The 22,619-nt window shown below is 37.4% G+C and overlaps 1 protein-coding gene across 1 annotated transcript; it reads right to left on the bottom strand.

The window, feature by feature from the left end:
- Positions 1-3,787: 3,787 nt before the first annotated feature.
- LOC113227711 (testis-expressed protein 9-like) lies at positions 3,788-16,747 on the bottom strand. Its single transcript, XM_026460699.1, has 6 exons — positions 16,643-16,747; positions 16,182-16,563; positions 13,569-13,666; positions 11,221-11,361; positions 4,933-5,100; positions 3,788-4,041 (listed from the first exon to the last, which is right to left on the bottom strand). The coding sequence occupies exons 1-6, from the start codon at positions 16,745-16,747 to the stop codon at positions 3,835-3,837; spliced, it is 1,101 nt and encodes a 366-aa protein (XP_026316484.1). The 3' UTR covers positions 3,788-3,834.
- Positions 16,748-22,619: the final 5,872 nt, after the last annotated feature.

Below are 22,619 nucleotides of genomic sequence, written 5' to 3'. Positions count from 1 at the left end.
GACCAGAGTTTTGCTCTTATTACATAAACTTAATGGGATACCGAATCGACAATAAAATATTATCGACACTCGTTGTTAATAACAACGAGGGTGCGAAGTTGTAATTTTCATCACACTGGCTCGTAAATAGTATAATTGTAACTTGACTAGAATGCCCTAAAACCCCCTGGCCTTTTTTCTTCCCATTACAGCCATGCTCGTTGTGGAGATTTTTTTTTAATTTGTAGCACAACGTATTTCTTATAATTTGTTTTTAATTGTTTTCTGTATAAAAATTTAACAATTTTTTGTTTACAATCCATCATGGCCATTCATGGTTGTATGTGTCTTTTTACAACACCTTAGTTCGAGTTGTATAGTCTATGGAAGAATCCTTTGTTGCCCGTGGAATTACCAGCAGGACTACTAGTAGTGCCACGGGTAATAATAATCTCCCGTGGAACTACCGACAGGCCTGAAAAGCTAGCTGGCCATCTGTTGATAAAAAAAACAACAGAAATCTGCACTATGGTCTGTGACCTGTACTAGAGTGATTTTATTCATACAAGAAATAAACATTGTATTTATGGAAACGTGATGAAAAACATTATGTATTTATGTATTATAGACGGTAAAAAAATACTAAACTCGTGTTATTAAAGCCCTTAGTAATTTCTTACTGACCGTCCTTAAATATAATGTAATAATAATCTTTATTTATATTCTTCAAAGGTCCACGTTAGATTGAATTAATAGCAATTAAACAGTGAGCCTCATAGGCATAGATAGAGAGCCTGGTTATTTATGCTCATAGGTAACTTGCAAGGCGACTGTTAAATAAGGCGTAGATATTTCTCGTGCTTTTAATTATTTAAGTCATGATGCTGTCCGACCTAAACTATTGTAAGCATTCTTTTCATTTACGAATGTACTTGTTACGTCTGTGTTATCTTGTTACTACGTTAGTTTAAATGTGCCATTGATAAAAAGCTATTTATAAAAGTATGAGATAAAAATTTTGTTATAAAACAACGTGTCATTTATTTTCGATAACAGTACAGATGTAAAAAGATAATGTATATAAAATTTCTATCGTCGGTTTGTTCGTACTTTGCAACGGAGAAATAAGTTTCTAAAGCTGGAAATGAATAAAAATAAAAACGTCACTTTTTGGTTTTGATTCTTTTTTGTTGGAAAGACGGTAGCTCAGTATAGGTGCCATTTAAATTTGAAGAAAATATTTTATCTCCAAGGGTGGCAAACTAGGGGATGAATCGGGTTTCGCGCTATTTCCGGTAACCTATTCCAAGAACTTCTGAGGTCAGTTTTTTTTAATAAAAAAGTTACAATTTAAATTTTATTTTTATTACTCCACAAGTTTGTTATAATTATGAATAAAAAGATCGAATACTTAGAAATTATTTTCTATCAGGCCGTGGCTATGCCAACTAAGTCACGGAATGAACCAGCGGGCTTATGTGCTTGTTGTCGGATCTTTATATTTGGTTTGCAGCGACTTCTTATCCGTAGCGCCATCTATGAGAAATCTATGAAAGTATTTCGTCAAAGTTATAATTTTTCCGAATTTTTGTTTTACTGGCACTAGACTACTTTGTACCAACATCGAAGATAAAGAAGAGTAAAAGGTTAAGAACGCCGAAGTCCGGATACTGATAAGCAATAAAGCCGGGTACTCGCTAGACAGCTGCACCCGTAACCTGTGAATGTTATGTTACCAAAAACCATAGGGTGCACGTGGTTCGCGTGTTTCCCTGGAGTGGTTCACAGTGAGCCAACGATAACCAGGTATAAAAAGAGAACAAAAACGCGTACACACTAGAACCTTGTTACTTTCTCTGTCACTTTATATGTATACAAACCATATTTGTGTTGCAAAAACGAGCGATTCGTTCTGTGTACCGTTTCGGTTCTCGGGTTTCTCTCAGAGTAAAGTTTAAGGAATCTGGTATCATGACTGGTGGCATCACAGTACATTTACTCAAATATTTTATATGCCTGTAAAATATACTTACATAATTTCATTAAGAAAGATATCCACAATATTAACCTTAGAAAACTCATGGTACCACTATTTCGTTTAACTAAGTAGACGATTCCTTTATGGGAAACTGTATACGTTTTGACAATAAGATTTCCGAATATATATTAAGATTACCATTTTCTAAGTTTAAAACTTACATTAAAAGTATTTTAATTGAAAAGTCATATTACAAAATTGTAAACTACGTGTTAGATACAGATGTATGGAAAGACAACGTGATTCTAGATTTCACACCAATATGATTCAAAGTTTATTTGAAAAGAGCAATCCCTAGAGTTTCTTGCTCGTTCTTCTCAGGGAAGTCAGTATAGTGATCGAACAGTCCTATATCTTTCTACATGAATTTTGTTTATATTGCCTTAGGTGAGCCGCCCCTGGTAGGGAATGGCCCCGGGGATAGGTACCGGAGCTGTAGGCACGCTCACTTCCCGCCGTCGAAAAACGACATCTTTCCAGTTCCCAATAACCTAAACGACTGGAGGGACCAGAGGATATCTAGTTTATCCTCTACTACAGTCGCAGTGTCCTGCGACATTATCCGGACATAGCTTCCAACTTGAACGGCAATTCACGTGTCCCGCGCGTCTCCTCGCTTCAGATGCGCACCAGACAGATGCACCGTCCACACATCACCGGGGCAGACAAACATCTCTGCAGCTAACCACACAACCCCAGCGAGTCCATACCCAAGTCCGGGTTCACCAGAGATGCCCGCGAAGTCGTATCACTCCCCGGAAAACCCTATTTCTCGGCGCTTTTTTTATAATATCAAGTGACGGGAAGAACAAGTCGTGCACCTGATGGTAAGTTACACGCCTGTTCATAACAGTTGCAGTGCCATTCAGAGCTTTAAATCGCAAAGATCTGAGGGGCTCTGTCACTGCGCCCGTCACCCTGAGACATAAGTTGACAAGTCCCATGTGCCTGTAATTTCACCAGCACACTTACCCTTGAAAACCGGAACACAGTAATGCTGACATTACTGCTTGGCGGCAGAAATAGGTAAGGTTAACTAAGGCTACTAAATAGTAGCAGTAGAGTATACTGGTAGATAGGGTAAATAGTGATCGACCAGTAAAAGTGACGTTTTCAAGTGTAAATTTATTTTATCTATGGAATAAATGAGTCTTCGACTTTGATTACAATTACAGCTTGCCAATCAGTACCTAGCTTCCTAGCAGTTTTGCGAAAATGGCATAGGTTTTTTCGTTATTTTTGATAGATTGTTGTTTTTTTATTTACTTATAAAAGGAAAATGTTTGCTGCTGTGCTTCTAGTTGTTGGAGAAATTACAGTAATAAATCGCAACAATTCATTATTCCTGTTCAGGCCATTCGTGACGCCTGACGAATATGCATTAGCAACGGATCCTACAGATGTCAACAGGCAGCAGCTACCGGGCGGCGTCCTCATTGCGTAGCTAATCTCCGGACTGTGCACATCAATTATTTTGTATTTTCAAAAATTAGTAAAATAAAGTCAAGTCAGCAGTCTCAAGGAGGTTTTACTTACAAAGTCCCTTCAGTGTAACCCACAAAGGACCGGCGCAATCATTTGGTGACCCCGACGTGATCAATTTCACTCTGGAGGAAGTGTGATCGTGAGGTGCCATTTTAGCAAAACTATGATTATTTTTGTTGACGCGTTGCTTATCAGCTTTCACTAAGCATTTATTTGCGATCACCAGCAGTTTCTAAACAAGATGGCGAAAGCATTCAAAATGGCGGCCGTGTAATGAAATCTCCGTAAGTAAAAAAAAAAAAAAATTATTACGTTACGAGATGGTTTATTAATCAAAAAGCCTCCAAGAAGGTGTTATAATCGCTCTCGATGGCATTTATAGCTTTAGTGGCCGCCAATAAGGCGATCTGCTTCCGTAAGTTCAGTATTAGCGCCTCCTGGCGTGTGTTGCGGGTAGTTAGCGTTTTAACTCGTGATTCCAGCCGAGAGATGGCGTTTTGATGATTTGCTGAGAGGGACCGTGTGGAATCCCGAAATTCCTGTCAAACAAAAGTACAGTGAGCATGTTATAAAGAAAGGAGTATAATAATGTAAGTAAAAAAATGTAAGATGTAAGTAATGGACTTTGTGAATTTATATTAAGACCTCCCCATATACGATTTTTCTTCAAGATCCGTCATTTCAGACTGATCGAAACGACAAATCGATAGAGTGTGTGTTTATGATGTTAACGATTAATAATAATAACGCACACACTTATAATCCCGCACTAGGGAAACCCTGTATCGCAGGTAGCATGGACACACACACATAGACAACCACAAATTATACCCGAACTTATGAGAGAAATAAATGTTGGCCATACAAATATTTCTCCCGGCCCGGGAATCAAACCCGGGACCTCTGCGTGCAGTTAAACTAAAGACTTGGACACAACTCAAAGTCGCGTGGAGGCAAGGTGTCGCTAGCAAGCTAACGCAACCACAATCGCGTACACGCATACTCTACCACAATCGCGGACTTCAAGTCATGTTTCATGTCAAGGAAATGTTTTCAAGTCTTTACTTAGGTTAGGTGCCTGCGAGTGCCTGTGTGTGCGTGCGAGCGCCTGTGAGTACCTGTGAGTGTTTACGAGTGCCTGTGAGTGCGTGCGGGTACCTGTAGTGCCTGCGAGTGTGTGAAATTGCGTGCGAGCGTCTGCGTGAGCGGGCGGGTGCCTTTCAGTGCCTGCGAGTGCCTGTGAGTGCCTGCAAGTGCGTGCGAGCGCCTGTGAGTACCTGTGAGTGCTTACGAGTGCCTGTGATTGCGTGCGAGTACCTGTAGTGCCTGCGAGTGTGCGCGAGTGCGTGCGAGCGTCTACGTGGGAGTGCTTTTGAGTGCCTCGAGTGAAATATGGAGAAGAAGCTAAGCAATGGGACGTATTCATGTACCTTTTCGCTTATTTTGGCAGTATCAATCTGATGTTTTAGAGATACTATGAGTTCTTCCTGCGTGGCGCACTTTGCTTCGATAGACGCGTTCTTCGACCGGAGCCGCTTCGCTTCCGAAGCCAACTTGTCTGTTTCGCTTCGTTGCTCTTTGTAGAGGCGGTCTTTTTCCTAAATAAAAAAATCTAGTAAATTAAAAAAAAAATGATTTTGGGTTGCGTGTGCTTGATACAAGCTTCCGGACAAGTAAGAGTCTTCAATGGAGTGATTTATTTCATTTGCATTTAGAATATTTAATGCGATCCTTTACATAATTTAAATACAATATGACGACCGAAAGACAATTGTATGTTGAAAATGAACGATCGATGTGGTGTCGTCGATGATGGATGAGAGAGAGCTTCTGGAACGTTTGAAGCCACAGACCACGTCACGTCATAGCCGGCGTTACACGCTGCGCCCCCTTGCGGGGAGTAGAAGAATATTGTGGTGGTGTCACCATACTTTACTATTCTCTCGCCGCCATCAGGCGTTGAAAACACAAATAAAAATATTAGGGGTTAAAGTATGAAATTGCCATTTTATTGCAATAGGTTCTTTGAATTTTCATAGAATCTTCATGGTTTGAGGTTTTCGAATGAAACTTTTTTCAAATGGTTTCTGTGATTTTTTTTTTTTTAATTTGAAACATTTGAATATCGACTTTCAATTGTTTTTGTTATTCAATTTAGACAAGAAAGATGGATACTGCGAAAATTCGAGTGATTTTTGAATACGAGTTCCGACGCGGAACTAACGCGGCAGAAACAGCCCGCAATATCAATGCTGCGTTTGGAGAGGGGTCTACTAATGAACGCACCGTGCGATTTTGGTTTAAACGCTTTCGTGATGGAAATTTCGACTTAAAGAACGAGCCACGAGGAAGACCGCCCACACAGGTGAATAACGATGAATTAAGAGAGATAGTGGAAGCCGATCCTAGTCAAACTACCCAGGAATTAGCGGCATGGTTTAACGTTACCTTACCCACAATATTGACTCACTTGCGTCAAATCAATAAAATAAAAAAATACGAAAAATGGGTGCCTCATGATTTGACTGATCTGCAGAAAGAAACGCGTGTTGAAACTTGTGTTGCCTTGTTGAACCGGTACAGACATGATGGAATATTGGATCGAATTGTAACATGTGATGAAAAGTGGATTCTTTATGATAACCGGAAAAGAAAAATGCAATGGCTGACCCCAGGTCAAATGCCACAACAGTGTCCTAAAGCAAAACTTACCAATAAAAAGGTAATGGTAACTGTTTGGTGGTCTCAGCATGGTGTTATTCACTATAGTTTTCTCCGATCTGGTCAAGCAATAACGGCAGATGTCTATTGTGCCGAACTCCGAACCATGTTGACAAAACTAGCAGTAAAACAGCCCCGACTCATGAATCGATCTTCACCATTATTGCTCCACGACAACGCGAGACCTCACACAGCACGAGAAACCATTTTGACCCTTCAGGAACTGCAGTTAGAAACCATTCGTCATCCTCCGTATTCACCAGACCTTGCTCCAACGGACTACCATTTTTTTCGTGATTTGGACAATTATCTACGTGACAAGAAGTTTTCTTCCCAGGAGGCAGTACAAAATGCTTTCACACAGTTTGTGCAGTCTAGATCGTCGGAGTTCTATCGCAAAGGCATTAATAACCTTCCCATTAGATGGCAGCAATGTATAGATAATAATGGCAACTATTTTGATTAAATAAATTTGTTAAAAATTTAAAAAATAAACAATTTAGATTTTCAGTACAAATCGGCAATTTCATACTTTAACCCCTATTATTATACAATATTTCTTTTTAATTTTAAAAATATGTCAAATTTATGCGACTGACGATCACACCAATTGCTTGAATTCAAACAAGAAAAACCTAGCAACTAGTAGCAGTAGAGCTCCTTGTGAAAAAGTTCGTCCAGGGAAGTATTGCCACCTTAGCATCCGGTATATAACCAGAAATAGAGACGAAATGTCATTTAATTTGTTTGAAAACTATTCTGCCATATCATTACTGTGACAACTGCGCTCCGATTGGCCAGCCCGAATTCGAAACAATTGACGGGTGTCGTCAATTGTTTCACTTCAAATCGACCAGTTAACTTGATCTTTGCTATAATGGAGGCAAATTGCAAAATTACATATTTAATATATCATTACCGATGAAATTTGATTCCGTTTGCTTTGTAATTAGACGTTTTGCTGTTTTTCTCACACCACCGAATGAAACAGCACGTCGTTGTTAGAGATATTATCTTTATTACAACAAACTTACGGCGAGACGTACACACAGGTCAGTTGTTGGCGCTGTCTATATTTCAGTGCAAACGAGAGTTGATATTTATAAGTGACGTATCACTGATGAGTTACCAGAAATATATGGCCCTTATTTCGTCTCTATTTTTGGTTATATACTCGATGCACCTTACCGTCAAGCAGTAATATGAACATTACTGTGTTGCTGGTGAAATTACAGACACATGGGACTTGTCAATTTATGTCACTGGGTGACAGGCGCAGTGGCAGTGTACCTCAATTCTTTGCGATTCACAGCTCTAAGAGGCACTGCATCTACCACGGACAGGCGAGTCGGTTAAGACTATATACTACTTCAGTTCGTTATTATTATTATTATTACAATTAATGTATGTTTGGTTAGAAGGCTCTGGCGGAGTAACCGCAGCATCCTGAAGGTTGTGGCTGAGGACTGCAGATCACCTGTACTGAGGCCTCTCGTACGGACAATGATTCGGCATGAGATACCTCGTAAGTACATGACATTTTAATTAATTAAGTAATATGTTATACAATATTCCTACTAACAATAGCTTGTAAGTTTTTTCTCTATTATACTAACACCAATGGATCCTGTTATCTGAAAATAAATATTTCGAAATTCGAAATGTCATGAATTGTCACTGTCAAACTGGTAATAAGTAATAAGTAAACGACTTCCGTTAACTTCGCCTTACGACTGGTCAACACGATTAAGTGACAGAGTAATTAACCAAAGTTTTAACTTAATTTATGCGTGTAAACAATCACTTAACAGCTGTTAAGTAATTAATGTTATTATCGACTGATAAGTAGACGAGTAAGTGGATTAAGTAGGTAAGTCGATTAGAGTCAAACCTATTTTTTGATGAAGTAGGCGATCGTCCCGCACCCCGCGTATTGGTTTAAGCCTTGGTACGCAAAATGTCAAAGTACTTAGAGGTTTTTTTATTGTAGGAATAGCATAATAGTCTAAATGGCAAAATATTTTTTTGAGACATCATAGAAAACCATAACCCAGGTTTAAAATATTGAAATTGTGTAATGATATTTTAGCTACGCATCTTTAGGGTAAGTTCCGGTAAGTCAAACACGTTAACTAATTTTAACTGTTTTTAAAAGATAATTTTGTGCTCTATTTTTTTTTCTATTTAAAACGGATATTTGTCACTTAGCGCATTTGACATCTATCTCACCTGGGGGTCGATTCAGGACCTTACGATAACTCAGTTGTCGACCGATTCGATTTGATATCGTAGGATTTTTTTTCATTTTTATTCACAACACTCGAATGGAACGTCAAACTGTCGTATTCGAAACCGAACCGGAACGACGTCACAGCCGTGCGATTACTCGAAGTTTTTATTTTATTTTATAATATCAAATGTCGGGAAGAACAAGTCGTGCGCCTGATGGTAAGTTACACGCCTGTCCACAGATCTAAGGGGCACTGCCACTGCGCCCGTCACCCTGGGACATAAGTCGACAAGTCCCACGTGCCTGTAATTTCATCAAACTTCTCGACCGGCAAAGGACCGGAAAAATTATTTACAAAGCAATAATGTAATATGGAAATCTCTTATTATTTGAAATAAAGTCTGGATTTTGTTCAATGTTACTAATTTATTTTAATGTAAGACTAATGCATTCCTATATTTTAGGCCTTTAAAGTCTTAAAAATGTATATAATACGATTTTTCTTATAATCTATTTCACCGACTAACTCCGTAAACGCTGTTGGTTAACGATATCGTATCCGAATCCGAATTGATCGTTTAACTCGAATGTTCTGAATAGCTCCGAAAGCGCCTTTCGTTTCGAGAACGATATCCAATAGAACGATTCGGTTATAATATCGAAGAGTTCGGAATCGGGGTTCTGATGGAAAGTAACGATAAGTGGAGCATGCACACCTGTGCAATATCTATTGACTCTCGCTTTGAAAAGGCCCAAGTCACAGTGGCGGATTTGCAGACTTTTACCGAGGCCCCAGGCCATGTAGTGAGCACCAGCCGCCCCTTTCCCAGCACTCGTCATATACTGGTACACAATGAATTTATTTTATTGCCAACTTTTATCGAAATGTATTCAGAAATGTACTATTTAATAATTTTAATTTTTTTCTAGGACATTGATTTGATATTGGTATCTCTGTTAGATTACCGGGCGCACGCCAGTGAAGCGCCCTGCCGACAAGATTTTTTCCGACATCTTCCAACATTTATCGTCATATTTCAGCCAACTTACACAAAACCTAAATAAATTATACATCTAAACCTTCCCAATGAATCACTCTATCTACTGGTGGAAACCGCATGAAAATCGGTTCAGTACTTTTTGAGTTTATCGCGATCAGACAGGCAGACGCGGTAGTGATAATATGTAGTAATTACACATTCATTACATTATAGATATGTAACAAGAGCCATGTGTGGACTAAAACCAACAGAAAGTTGCAGACCAAAGTTCATCTCAAATCGCATATTAACTCTACCCTCTTTATATATCCTGGAAATATGCATCTTTGTAAAAATGAATATAAAAAAAATTATAAAGTTATCGGATGTCAGATAAAGGCCTATGCGATCACAATACAGTAACTTATTGTTAACAGGTAGTTACAAAACAGCATTGTTGAGAAAGAGTGTAGTTGCCATGGAACCTAAAATCTATAACAAACTACCGGAAGACATAAAATCACTACCATTATCATTATTTAAAAAGAAATTGACATCACTATTGATTGAAAAATGTTATTACAATGTCAGTGATTTCCTGCATGATAACTTGTGACAACTTAATTTTAATCATATTACAATTATCTTTTTTTATTAATTTCTGCCATTTAATTGTATTTTTGATAAGTTTTATATTTGACATGTTTCATCACAAATTATTATGACTATTGGAATATTTCTATGCCGCTTGTTGGCAAAATATGCTGAACTCTATTTTAATTTGTAACATCTAATTTATATTGTACTTACCATATTTACAAGAAATAAATGATATTCTATTCTATTCTATTCTAACATATCTATATTTTATACATAACATATTCGAAAGTGATTTAGGTGGAGTGCGGGCCGCCATTACGTGCGTGAGCCTTTAGAATATTTAGGTACTTTGAGTTATTTCTTGTTATCAACAGTACATTTTTTGTCACGATTGGCCGCGCCTGAAATCTGGCCGCCCTAGGTCCGGGCCTACTGGGGCTTAGGGCAAATCCGCCACTGCCAAGTTATATCGTACAAAGACTAAGTCTGCAGGTAAGAAATTCCGAATGGAAGCGTAAAGCGATGGCGAAATGATTGTGGAGTACTGCTAAGCAGGTAACTTCACGAGACGGTATTCAAGGTTTTGCAGTTTCGCCTCTAGTAAATCCGAGTCACCGATACGCCCATTAACACGATTATCTAAAAGAGGTGTAAACGGACTTAAAATTGAGTTAAAACTTATTTAATTACTCACTTAATACGTGTAAGCCAGCCAATAAGCGCGATTACCACAGTTTGACGTACCGCCTCTTGAAAATGCCTCATTTTGATACTTTGGAGTGTAAAACTGACAGTCGCACTTGTAATAAAAGTTTCATATTTCCGTTTATCGTAATACTTTTGTTAAAGTAATATGGTCAAGTAAACATCTCGAATTCGTTGTTGTTCTGTTATTGACTCCTAGATGGCAGCACACTGATTGAAATTTCAATATGAAATCAAAACGTCGTAACTTGTGACCACAGGTATAATTTTCAACGATATGCCATTATTTTACACGGTAAAGTTTAAATTGTATTAACAGACCAGAATTTGTTACATCTTTTTAAATTTGAAACTACGACCAATCATTATTAAGATTTCACAGTATTTAAAATTATAAACGTGTGAGTTAAGGCACTTTCTCCGCACTCTTCCGTGGGTAGAACTTATAAATAAAAAAACTAGGTTATCAGTGGGAGTCGTACCTCTAGCTTTACCATCAGAGCCTGGTGTTTAGCTCTGGTGTCTGCGGCAGCTGCCTGTAGCGTGCTGGTTTTGTGAAGCAACGTCATTCTCTCGCTCTCCAGCTCCGCGAGTTTCGTCAGATGGGCCGCGCATTGTGACGCCTGGAAACCAAGAGGGTACAAATTATGAAATGATTATTGTGCGTGTGTAAATATAATTTTTAGTATTAGTATATTGAGGGCACGAAGCGTTACGCTTCCACATTTATATGGCGAACGACTATGGAGTGAAATTCCCTACCTGCAGACTTATTTCCTGAACACTATAACTTGCGCCTGCTCAAGAAGAGAGTGAATAGGCATTTTTGTGTGAATGAAAAAAAAGTGAACAGGATTATCTCAATGTCACTTTCCATCAGGTAAGATGGAAAATGAGAACAATGGGAGGTCAAATGGGCACTTATTTTATCATAAAAAATGATATTAGGGCAATACAGCTCAATTCGATGTTTTTCTTTTTCTAAATGTGTCAAACAACCATATTTGGAATCACATCGGGGCACTACTTGGACTTTCCAGGCTAGAACCAATTTATAAAAGTTCATTTTTCAAATTGGTCCTACCGGGAATCGAATTCGGGACCATCCAGTGCCCATAGTGTACCTAAACTGTTGGGCCACTGATGCCGAAAACCTAAGAACTACAAAATTATATACACACTAATTAAATGAAAAAAAAAAGTTGTATAGCTCCTTGTGAGAGTCTAGAGTAGAACTGCCACCTTACCTATTTCTGCCGCCAAGCAGTAACGTCAGCATTACTGTGTGTCCGATTTTGAAGGGTAAGGGTGCTGGTGAAATTACAGGCACATGGGACTTGTCAACTTATGTCTCAGGGTGATGGGCGCAGTGAGATTTTTGCGATTTAAAGCTCTGAGTGCAATTAATATATAATAACCATAGATTTAGTATATCCATAGATTGGCCCTGAAGTATTGGAGACGAGACCAAAACAAAAATACATCTGTATAATTTCACGGATATATGTATTTATGTAAAAATCTTTTGTGGTAGTGCTTTTAGACAGCTAAAAATTTAAATAGTACCTACTTACATGTGAAATGTACAATTCTGCGAGTTTTCCTTTTTACATGAGTTACATCCGAGCACTGAACACGGTACCATGACTAATAAACGTCCGTTTAACACTATTTCACATTTTAAAAACAAATATTTTTCAAAAATAAACGAAATTTGTTTCGTTGTCAGCTGACGCTAGGTTCATACAGGCTCATAGCGTATAATGAAGTGGTCTATCCATCTCGCTCTAACATACGTGTATACTAACGCTCTTTCACTTGCATTGCCAATCTATGGGTACCTATACACTAAATCTATGATAATAACGCACACACTCAACATAGCCCCGCATTAGGGAAAGTCCGTGTCGCGAGTGCCATGGACACACACATAGACACCCACAAATTATATCCAAAGTCACGAGAGAAATAAATGTAGGCCATACAAATATTTCTCCCGGCCCGGGAATCGAACCTGGGACCTCTGCGAGGCAGACCGGCGTGGTAACCGTTCGATCACGGAAGTAGCATACATACATGAATTATTAATACAATTATATCAATAAAAAGCGCGCGCGGGACTCCCGCCGTAAGCGGAGACGAGACTGTAAAAGGCCGCCAGCCGGAGCGAGTGACCACGTCGTTGGAGGGGCTTACTACAGTAAGAACCTCCACCGGCTGAGGGGCTGTTGCAGCGCGTGACCAAGGTGTGCCCAGGCCGTGCGTATTGCTCGTCTTTCGCCCCCCGTAGGGACTATCCTCCCCCGTTCGTCTCCTGGGTTGGGTAGCGATTGCTGCGCGTGACCAAGGTATATCCAGGCCGTGCGAATCGCTCACCCCTCACCCCCGCATACCCACCTAACCCCTGTCCGTCTCCTGTGTTGGGGGAACAATTGCTGCGCGTGAACAAGATGTGTCCAGGCCATGCGAATTGTTCACCCTTATACCCCGTAAACCTACTCTTTAGCTCAACGCCGTCACTAGATTAGTTAGGGTAGTAACCCCGCGTGGTTCATGTAATTCTAGTATACTTAAGAGGTGCATTTATTACTTATCAATGTTAAGACTTGGTGTTGGTTTCCTTCGTTAGTTGTAGAACCTTGGATAAATTCCTGTAGGTAACAATAGTGTGCTTGTCCCGATCGCACCCCAGGAATATGCTACATTCATGCACATTCTGTACTGTAGTGTTGAACTCAAGTTTAGACTAGTACACACAGAAAAATACATTATCCAGATATTAATATCGCTTCAGAGAACATTCCCTGTAAAGTAGTCACATCAAAATTACCTTTTTATTAATTGTGTTCTGCAATTTGTCGATATGTTCTTGCATCAACTGCACTTTGTTTGATAAAAACTTGCATACGTTCTCCACTGTGGCTCGCTCTGAAAGCAAGAAACGTACATCAAAGGGGATTTGAACTTTCTGCACTTGGTAGAAAGAGTCAATTTGCTCTACTGACAATATCTTACCACCTTAACTGCATAACATTAGGTGAATTTTTCTTCACGTCTTAAACATCAGAACGCTAGTATTATTCCCAAAGTAATGAGTTGTGTTATTATTGAAACAAAAAATAAATAAATAAATAACGTACACACTCCTAGCTCCGCACCGGGGATACCCTGCGTTGCGGGTGCCATGGACACACACATAAACAACTACCAATTACACCAAAACTCACGAGAGAAATAAATGTAGGCCATACAAATATTTCTCCCGGCCCGGGAATCGAACCCGGGACCTCTGCGTGGCAGACCAGCATGGCAACCGTTCGGCCACTGAGGCAGCTATGAATTTAAAAGAGAGTGAACAACACAAAGACAAAATCCTTGAATCTGATTGGATCGGCTGAGTTCTGCAGTATACAAGATATAAAAAACCCAAATTTCTCAAGACTTCGAAATGTAGCAGACATTGATTTACTTCAGCCACTTTCACAGTATAATGTCGTACAGTTTTTTGCTTTAGGGCTGCCGATATTATCAGAATCTTATCCTGCAGAAACATGCGGTTAGTGCAATTTACAATCAGGGCCCCAGAGCGTCTCTGAGAGATAAATATTCATATTTACAGAGAATAATATTAATGTCTGTAAAACAATATTTATTTATAGAGATTAATATTATTAGTACATTTAAGAAATTGTAATTTACGTTAAGAACAATAGTAATTTGTTTGAAAAATAGTGACAAGGAATAAAAATAAACCAGCTATTTTTAACCGACTTCAAAAAAGGAGGAGTTTCTCAATTCGACTATATGTTTTTTTGACAGTTGTCTTCATAAAGACACAAATTCATTTAAGAGGCAATATATACACTTCTTTATTAAGATTCCGGGTGACATTCAAAATTTGTCACGCTTCTGCGTACTTGGATCACAAAAATCCGTAGTAGTGACCTGTTTAGACCGACTTGCAGATAGTTTGCAATAAACATTGACTTACAAATAAATGGACGGGTCTAATACTAAAACCACGAAAAAAATGTCCCAAGTCAACCTATTTAATCGTAGTGACATGTAAAGGAATATGAAAAAGCTAAAACGTTGAATTTAAATTGTAATGTCATCGCAGTACATAAATTGTAACGACTTATAACTAGTTATCTTTTATTTGTTAAATTTATAAAATCTTTATTTTTTTTAAGCTTTGTTATGAAAAATGCACTAATATGCCTAAAATACAGGTACACATGTACTTAGTTTAGGCATCGCAATTGCACTATTAGGCACTAAGATTAAAATGTTTAATTTTATCATGATTATTTTATATAATTTAGATTTTTTTTTTGTTTTGTTTATTACTGTTTATTTTAATATTTTATCTTCAATTACATTGTTTTCATTATAATTGTATTAGATTAAGTAATATTGAAATAAATTTATCTTATCTTATCTTATCTTAGTACTGTCTAATTTTGCTTGCTTCGCTGTCAGTCGAACAAACGAAGACTAAAGCGTGAATGACGCTCTGTATACGATTTTAACGCCCTATAAGTTCGGACACTTTTTAGCGCGGACCCGACGTCCATATAATTGTAAGTCAATGGCAATAAATGTAAATGTTAAATGTATTCAAATGTATATTTACAAAGAGTATACTAACAGTTTCAGTTTCTAAGGGGAATCGCGTTACGAATGACGATTATGACGATTTCAAATGTAATTAGCTTACCTATGAAATAAGGATGATTTGAATTTGACCAGCAAGACACCTGACTCATTAAGTGTCGCTTAACGTGATAAAAAAAACTCAATACAAAAAGATGTATAACAAACGTTTAGAGAATTCATAAGGTCTCCTGATTCAATATGTAGCACAATTAGTAGAGCAGTGGTGTGCTCCTAGTTTGGCATACATAACTTAAACAAACTACAACTACAACCGTTTGACTGAGTTAATTTTTGAGGGAGCTGCACTATGCGGGAAGGGTGATAGTTTACGTAACAGTTAAGTTGTGCAGCACACGGGATAATTTCAACAAGATTTTTCTGGCAATATACAATAAAAAGTTGTTTGAAAAAAGTGCCAAATGGCTTGTCTATTTATTTCAATTATCAATGAAACAATAATAATGCGCACACATTCATAGTCCCGCACTAGGGAAATCCTGTATCACAGGTGTTACGGGCACACACATAGACAACCACAAATTATACCCAACTCATGAGAGAAAAAAATTTAGACCCTACAAATATTTCTCACGGACCGCTGCGTGGCAGTTCGACATGGTACTGTTCAGCCATGGAGGTAGTATATTTTATTATCATTAAGCAAATAGTTTTTAATATAATGGTTTAACAAAATAGCAATCGAGTAATTGTGTAGGCACTTATTGGCCCCTCCTTTTTTTGTAACCGCACCCAACCGTATGACATATGTGCAAAAAAATATTACCTTTTAAAAAACTCTGTGGCAGTACATTCTCTTGGACACTAACAGATACAAATGCATATAGAAACTCCAAATCGTCATGTACCCTGTCTTTTGCGGATACAGCACAACAATTGCAAATAATTTTTGTGCTGTTTGTATTATTTATGTAGTTCAGATCACAATTTGTGTTGCTTTTTGTACTTTCTGTTTCATCGTGTTCTTTATTTGAATTGTTTTCCTTGATTGGTGCTTTCTTCTTTTTAATCGTTGGAGTGCTTTTGGGGGTATTGTTTGTAGTTTGTTCTGGTGTACTTTTCGGCGTATCACAGTAATGTTTTTTGGATATATGGTGCGGGGATAGAGTTAAGTTGTGAGAAAACTCAGAGAATATGTCTTGTTTTTGCTGAAAATATATAAAAAAAAACAATTAGTTAAAACTGATATCCACTCCGACGACAAACAAAATGATAGAAAAATCAAACCATAGCATGTTCGATTTGCTTCATCAAACTTTCAGTTTTCTTTTCCAATTGTTTATTTAACTTTTTAAATTCCTCCTCTCGCGCTAATAAGTCTGTTGCCTCCATTATAATCCACTTTAAATTAAGTTTAAAATACAAATTTCTGACCATTGACATTTGCAAATAAATAAAAATAAAAACATCCTTGCTTTGAGTCAATGTGTATGCAAGTTCAAACTGTTTAAATTTAGTAGAGTTATAATATAGTCAAGCACATTAGTTGCCATGGTTACCATGTTCATGTAGTCATAACAAAAACTAACTTTTTTGGTCAAACTACCTACTTATATATTATATTCTAAAACATATTTGTTATGAATGTAAAAGTGTATATTTATTAAACATAAAGCATTAAAATATAATGCTTATTAATAATTTTAACGTAGATTAGTGTCTATTTTTGTTGTTGTTTGTATATTCCTAGCGCCATCTAGGAGAATTTTGATCAACTTTTACTGACTACGTTACAACGCGTCCAATGTCAAAAACAGCTGAGTGGCGACCAATCTCTAGCCAGGATTCTGATGTCAATATGCTGTTTTCTTTGTTGTTGCATGCATTGATATTTTTGACAGATTGCTTTGTTTCCCATATGATCGTAATTAGCCAAATCCTTGCATTTTTTCAACATAACCCATAAAAATCATGTACCTTAGGTTTAACAAACGATATTTCAAAATCAATCTTTAGTAACAAAGCTATGATTTGGTCAAAAAGCCTATCAAGGTCGCTTCATCATCGACTAGTGCAAGCGAGGTACATAGGAAGTTAGAAAGAGACGAATATAGGTTAATTGTCTGTTTTTCAATCGATTTACCAATGGGAATGGACTTGAGCCAGCTGACATTTTCAGTTTGTGTGAGTTGCGGGCGGAGGACGCTCGCATATTTGCGAGAAACGTGATTAAAATCAACTTGAATTCTACCTTTGGACAGCGTTTCACGCGTCCGTACTGAATAATACAGTGTAATAATGTATTTGAAGAGAAAAAGACACAATTACCGAAGTGTTATTTTATAGCGTTTGCTGTATTAAAGTGGAGTGACGAATTTTGTTTGCTGTACCAAAAGGTATGTCTTCTTTGTTTTACAATGTAGATGTGGTAACCATATGTTTAGATTTCGCTACCTATACAACAATAACTGACGCTTCTTTTGCGTTTTTTCATGAATAAACTCCGAATTCCACGCAACGTAGGCACGATTTAGAAAGTTAATTGACATATTTCTGTAGAATACGACTTATTTGTAGTGAAATCTATTCATATGGCTGCAATATACGTGTAATGTTACAATGCAATTTTGTCGGATTATTGCAGAATTCTATCATAGAACTTGATTTCCCTAGTTTTATTTTAATTGTGTAAGAATGGAGCACGTTTTTGTTTAAAAGTGTTTATATGACAAAGTTGGCTGTATAATGTCGAGTCTTTATTTTTCCTGTTTTCATTTTTTATTTAGAACGGGTTGGGCAGGTACTTTTTTCAGCTATGCCCTTTTGCTCGTTGAACTAGTGTTGTTCTAGTACCGGTTTGGAAATTAGGTTTACGGTAACGGTAAACTTTGGCAAAGTTCAATGTTTTCTTTCTTTCTATATCCGTGAAGTTGGGCCTAAGATTAAATCCCAATACACGTATTTTTTTATTGGCGTGATTGTAAGAAATTTACCACGTTCATTATTGAATGCCATTTATTTAATATGCTTTTCCTATTTGTTAGTGACTTTTATGCACTAATGGTATCATCAGTGAATACCGATGATTTCCTTCTTTTTAATTGAAGTTCGTGTGAATGGAATTTACTTCATTAATATTAATAATTATTAAGTTTTTGTTTGAAATTCGCATGCATAAGGGTTTGTATAATAAACAACATTTAATAATGGTGTGTACATACTTGCACGACATATTCTAGTACGTCAATGAAATTGGCAGCACCTTCATGTGTACTTTAGTTAGTAGTGAATAGTAGAAACTTGGCAAATTTAAGCGTTATTCAAATGACGTAAGGTACAATTATTGATAAAGCACTTTGACGGATTTGTGTATAATTAAGCGCGGTAGACGGAAGACTGTGCCATAAACCATACCACTCGTAAATTATATAACGTGTTTAAGATACATTTCTGAAGAAATGTTTTCTCTCATACTCGTGTTTGGGGTCGTATAATTTTGAGATTTCCCCTGCTACTTTCCTACGACAGTAAAATACCTTGCCAAGCTCGGCGATTATGGCGAATTCTGCGTGTATGGACATATGGCAGTAATGGCTGAACGATTGGCTAAAGTTACGGAATTTTGAGATCGCCAGTAATGCGATATACAATCGGTAATGATGAATGATGTATCCATTGTATGAATTCATGTATATCCGACTGCATGGCGTGCTTGTTCTCTAATAACAATGGATATTATCAGTTGCCAAGTGCATTCTGTAGTGCTGATTATTGTCATTAATCACTAATGATTCTCATTTAGAAATTAACAAGTGATTTATTATGTAATTAGTTATCTAGTTTTATATTTTAAAGTTTGCTTGTCATTAATAATATTACCTACTTATGCTGTAGTTCTTGCGGTATTGGGCCAGCAAGAGAGGAAGTTCCGTCGAATGCCTGCATTTGTTACAGGATGTCCGAGACGAGTTTTTTTAGCAGTTGAGCTCCTTGTGAAAGAGTTCGTCCAGGGAAGCACTGCCACCTTACTTACATTACCGTGTTCCGGTTTTGGATGATAAGGGTGCAGATTGAAATACAAGCACATGTGACATCTTACAGATATATAGATAGAACCTTTATTCACCACCTTGATAAATACATACACAGACACATGATACAGACATTAACTTAGACGTAACACTGTAATATATTCCACTAATATCTCTCTTGGAAGCCATGGCAATGAAAAGGCGCTGACTCAGCATAAATGACGCGGCTGCCCGCGACGATGGTATTCTGCCAGGACCCAATAGGACTGGGACGCCACTCGTAAGAACCCAAAACAAAACCAATTTAATTAAATTAAAATTCTAACCAATTTAATTCGATCCAATTCAATTTTATTTCATCCAATTTATTTATTTATTTTTTATTTATTTATTCTTTCTTAAACACCTTGGCCACTCATATTTCCAATTTCTGCATATTTAAAAGGTACTCTTGCAGCTTCTGCTTGAAATTTCTTTTTGTGACGCTATTACGGCCAACAACGAGTGGCTAGTATCGGAAACTCCCTCTAAATGCAGCGGTACTTTGCCGGGGGATTACAAACCGAAACACCCGTGTCGACCTTGCTCCAAAGAAAGAGTTTACCATGGATGACCAAGTGAGTTTCTCATACAAATAATAAGGTACAGATCTTTACGATTTAAAGCTCTGAGTGGCACAGCAGCTGCTATGGACATAAGTGTCGCTTACGGTTTTGTTTATTAATTGTCACTTGCTTGATTAAACCTGAATGTCGGAGAAAGTTGAAAAAACTCTGAAGGCTCGTGAAATCCCTGACTGTATTAGGTCAGAGTGGCTGTTCACGGATGTGGACGCGAGACGTGGTTTTAGTATAGCACTACCGCGCCACATTATCAGTGCATGTTGAGTAAAACGACGTTGAATGACGTTTTATAGGCATTACTAGCCGGCGCGGACTCAACTCAGCACTATTAAAATAATCAATTTCATTATCACACGATTTTCTTTTTTTTTCTGCTTCAGATTACATTCTTTGATATATTACTTGGGTACGGGCCTTTCGAGTAAGAAAGTGCCAAATCACTATAAAAGTAGTTTGACATTTTCGTGTCAGCATCCGACATTGCAAAGGCCACGGTCGCTGCAGACTTAAATGCCTCTAACCCAATAAATTGATACTATGTGCAACCGTTTGCAATAACTTAACATTGTTTACTGTTTAATGTAATTTTTGTTTGTACAAAACCGGTATTTAGTTCGCCGGAGATTGCAACTCCTGAACCTTATCGCCTATTCCTTTTCGTACTGAAGTTGCTTTGTTATTTGTTACATGTTGTAACAAAGGTATAGATTTTAGTTGAACAAATACCCTCACAAATATAACGAACGGTGTTTGTTTTTATAGTAAAAAAAGGTCAATCTGCATGACCCTGAGATACAACTACTTTTCCAAGACGTGTAAAGCCAAGCCACGACTGAATCAAGCCGTGGTTTAGTGTCGTAATGGTATAAATCCTTAAAAGATTCACCACTCTAGGTGTTAAACATATAACCTCTAATACATGATGTGTACCTGAGTACAAATATAGCTTATTCATCTTCGTCGATAATTATACCTGGAAGTCCAGGAATCGGAAACTGCCGATTACCACAATACCCTAAATACAGATCTCATTAATTTTAATGATCTAGATCATTTTCACTACATCTCAACTTTCTCCCTTTATAAGCGCATTGGCACTTAGTTGCCAGATTATGAAAATGGGTTTTCTGAAACATAAATTAAAAAGCAAACATAATGTATCTTTTACTTTATGTGGGTTGTTCCGTTTTATTACATCATATATTTACAGAATGATTGCATTTACAATAGTAGTTTCGCAGTAGTGCAGTCTACTTCTATACATTCTCTTGAATAAATAGTTAAATATAAATACTAGATAACATCATACACGTTGCTCTGATCCCAAAGTAAGTAACAATAGCACTTGTGTTATGGAAATCGGAAACAACGACGGTACCACAAACACCCAGTCCCTAGACAATAATTATGCAAAAGTTGGTTTTTTTATATTGAGAGAAAAACTAAATTTTCTTTTTAGCTGCGTCTGTGGCCGAACGGTTACCATCCTGGACTGCCACGCAGTCCTCCCGGTAGAAATATTTGTGCGACCTACATTTATTTCTCTCGTGAGTGTAATTTGAGGTTGTCAATGTGTCTTTCCATGGCATCCGATACAGAGGTTCCCTAGTGCTTTTATGAGTAAAAAAAATATTTAGAGATCAGAGATGGCGTCACCATGAAAACTGGTGTGCCTCTCCACCACGGAGGTCATCGAAAGTCTTCAGAACTTAATCTACTTCAGAGAAATATTTTTGCAAGACCTGAAAACTGACGAAATTTTTTATACAAAAAGACATCAAACATGGATACAAAACACTATTTCATTGTCGAGTTTCGATCCAAATAATGGCCCATAATATGTACTATTACGCTAATACATCAGAATTGTAATTTACCGGTATCGATCGAGCCCTAAGCTATTTTTAGATATATTTCAGTTCTCGGGTCGCTGACTTGGTTTTCTAGTATATTTTCAAAATACCCCAAACCTATAATACCATTGAAAATATTTATGTAGTATTATTTATTATTGCCCGAAACGTCGGTTTGTTTGAAAAAACAAATATACGCGATTTAAATCCGGAAAAAAAATTTAATTTCCTATGTGTAACAATCGTGAAAACCTAAGAACTCGATATTTATGTATTATTTATGAAACTATACTATGACCCTCCTAAAAAAAAAGGAAGATTTATACTATGATCACTACGCTTTGGCATACGCGGGCGTAATAAACTCTGTAAACGTCAATTTCCTGTGTTTATGTTTCAGTCACTTTCTTTGATACTTGTATTTTGTATGTAATCTCGTTTTCTCATCCTTGACTTGTCTGTGTAGAGGCTTATCATTTCTTGTTGTGTTAGGAACTCTTACATACACAGTGATGCTCCGTAGCTTCAACATTTTGAACTTCTCGGGGAAATAGCACTGGCAATGACCTCTCATTTCGAAAACAAACGTAAGAATAGTGAAGGAAAAGGAATTCGAGAACGATTTATCATTAAAAAAATGCGGGACCTTGAAAAGAGGATAATAAAAAGGAAGGATGACGGTGAAACAGGTCACCATCGTTACTTACTGGAAGACAACCAGTTTTAGCAGCATTAGAGTTCCTTGTGAAAGAGTTCG

Source organism: Hyposmocoma kahamanoa, unplaced genomic scaffold (genome assembly GCF_003589595.1).
Source record: "Hyposmocoma kahamanoa isolate Upper Pololo Valley unplaced genomic scaffold, ASM358959v1 213, whole genome shotgun sequence".
Classification (NCBI taxonomy): domain Eukaryota; kingdom Metazoa; phylum Arthropoda; class Insecta; order Lepidoptera; family Cosmopterigidae; genus Hyposmocoma; species Hyposmocoma kahamanoa.
The sequence above is the reverse complement of the archived record's forward strand: the minus strand, read 5'-3'. Positions and strand labels throughout refer to the sequence as shown.

Coding starts and splice junctions, on each gene's coding strand:
- LOC113227711 (XM_026460699.1), bottom strand. CDS start 16,747: ATGGAGGCAACAGACTTATTAGCGCGAGAGGAGGAATTTAAAAAGTTA. Junction 5,101..11,220: donor CTCTGATGGTAAAGCTAGAG/GTACGACTCCCA, acceptor TTTTTTATTTAG/GAAAAAGACCGCCTCTACAA. Junction 4,042..4,932: donor CTGCCAAAATAAGCGAAAAG/GTACATGAATAC, acceptor TTTGTTTGACAG/GAATTTCGGGATTCCACACG.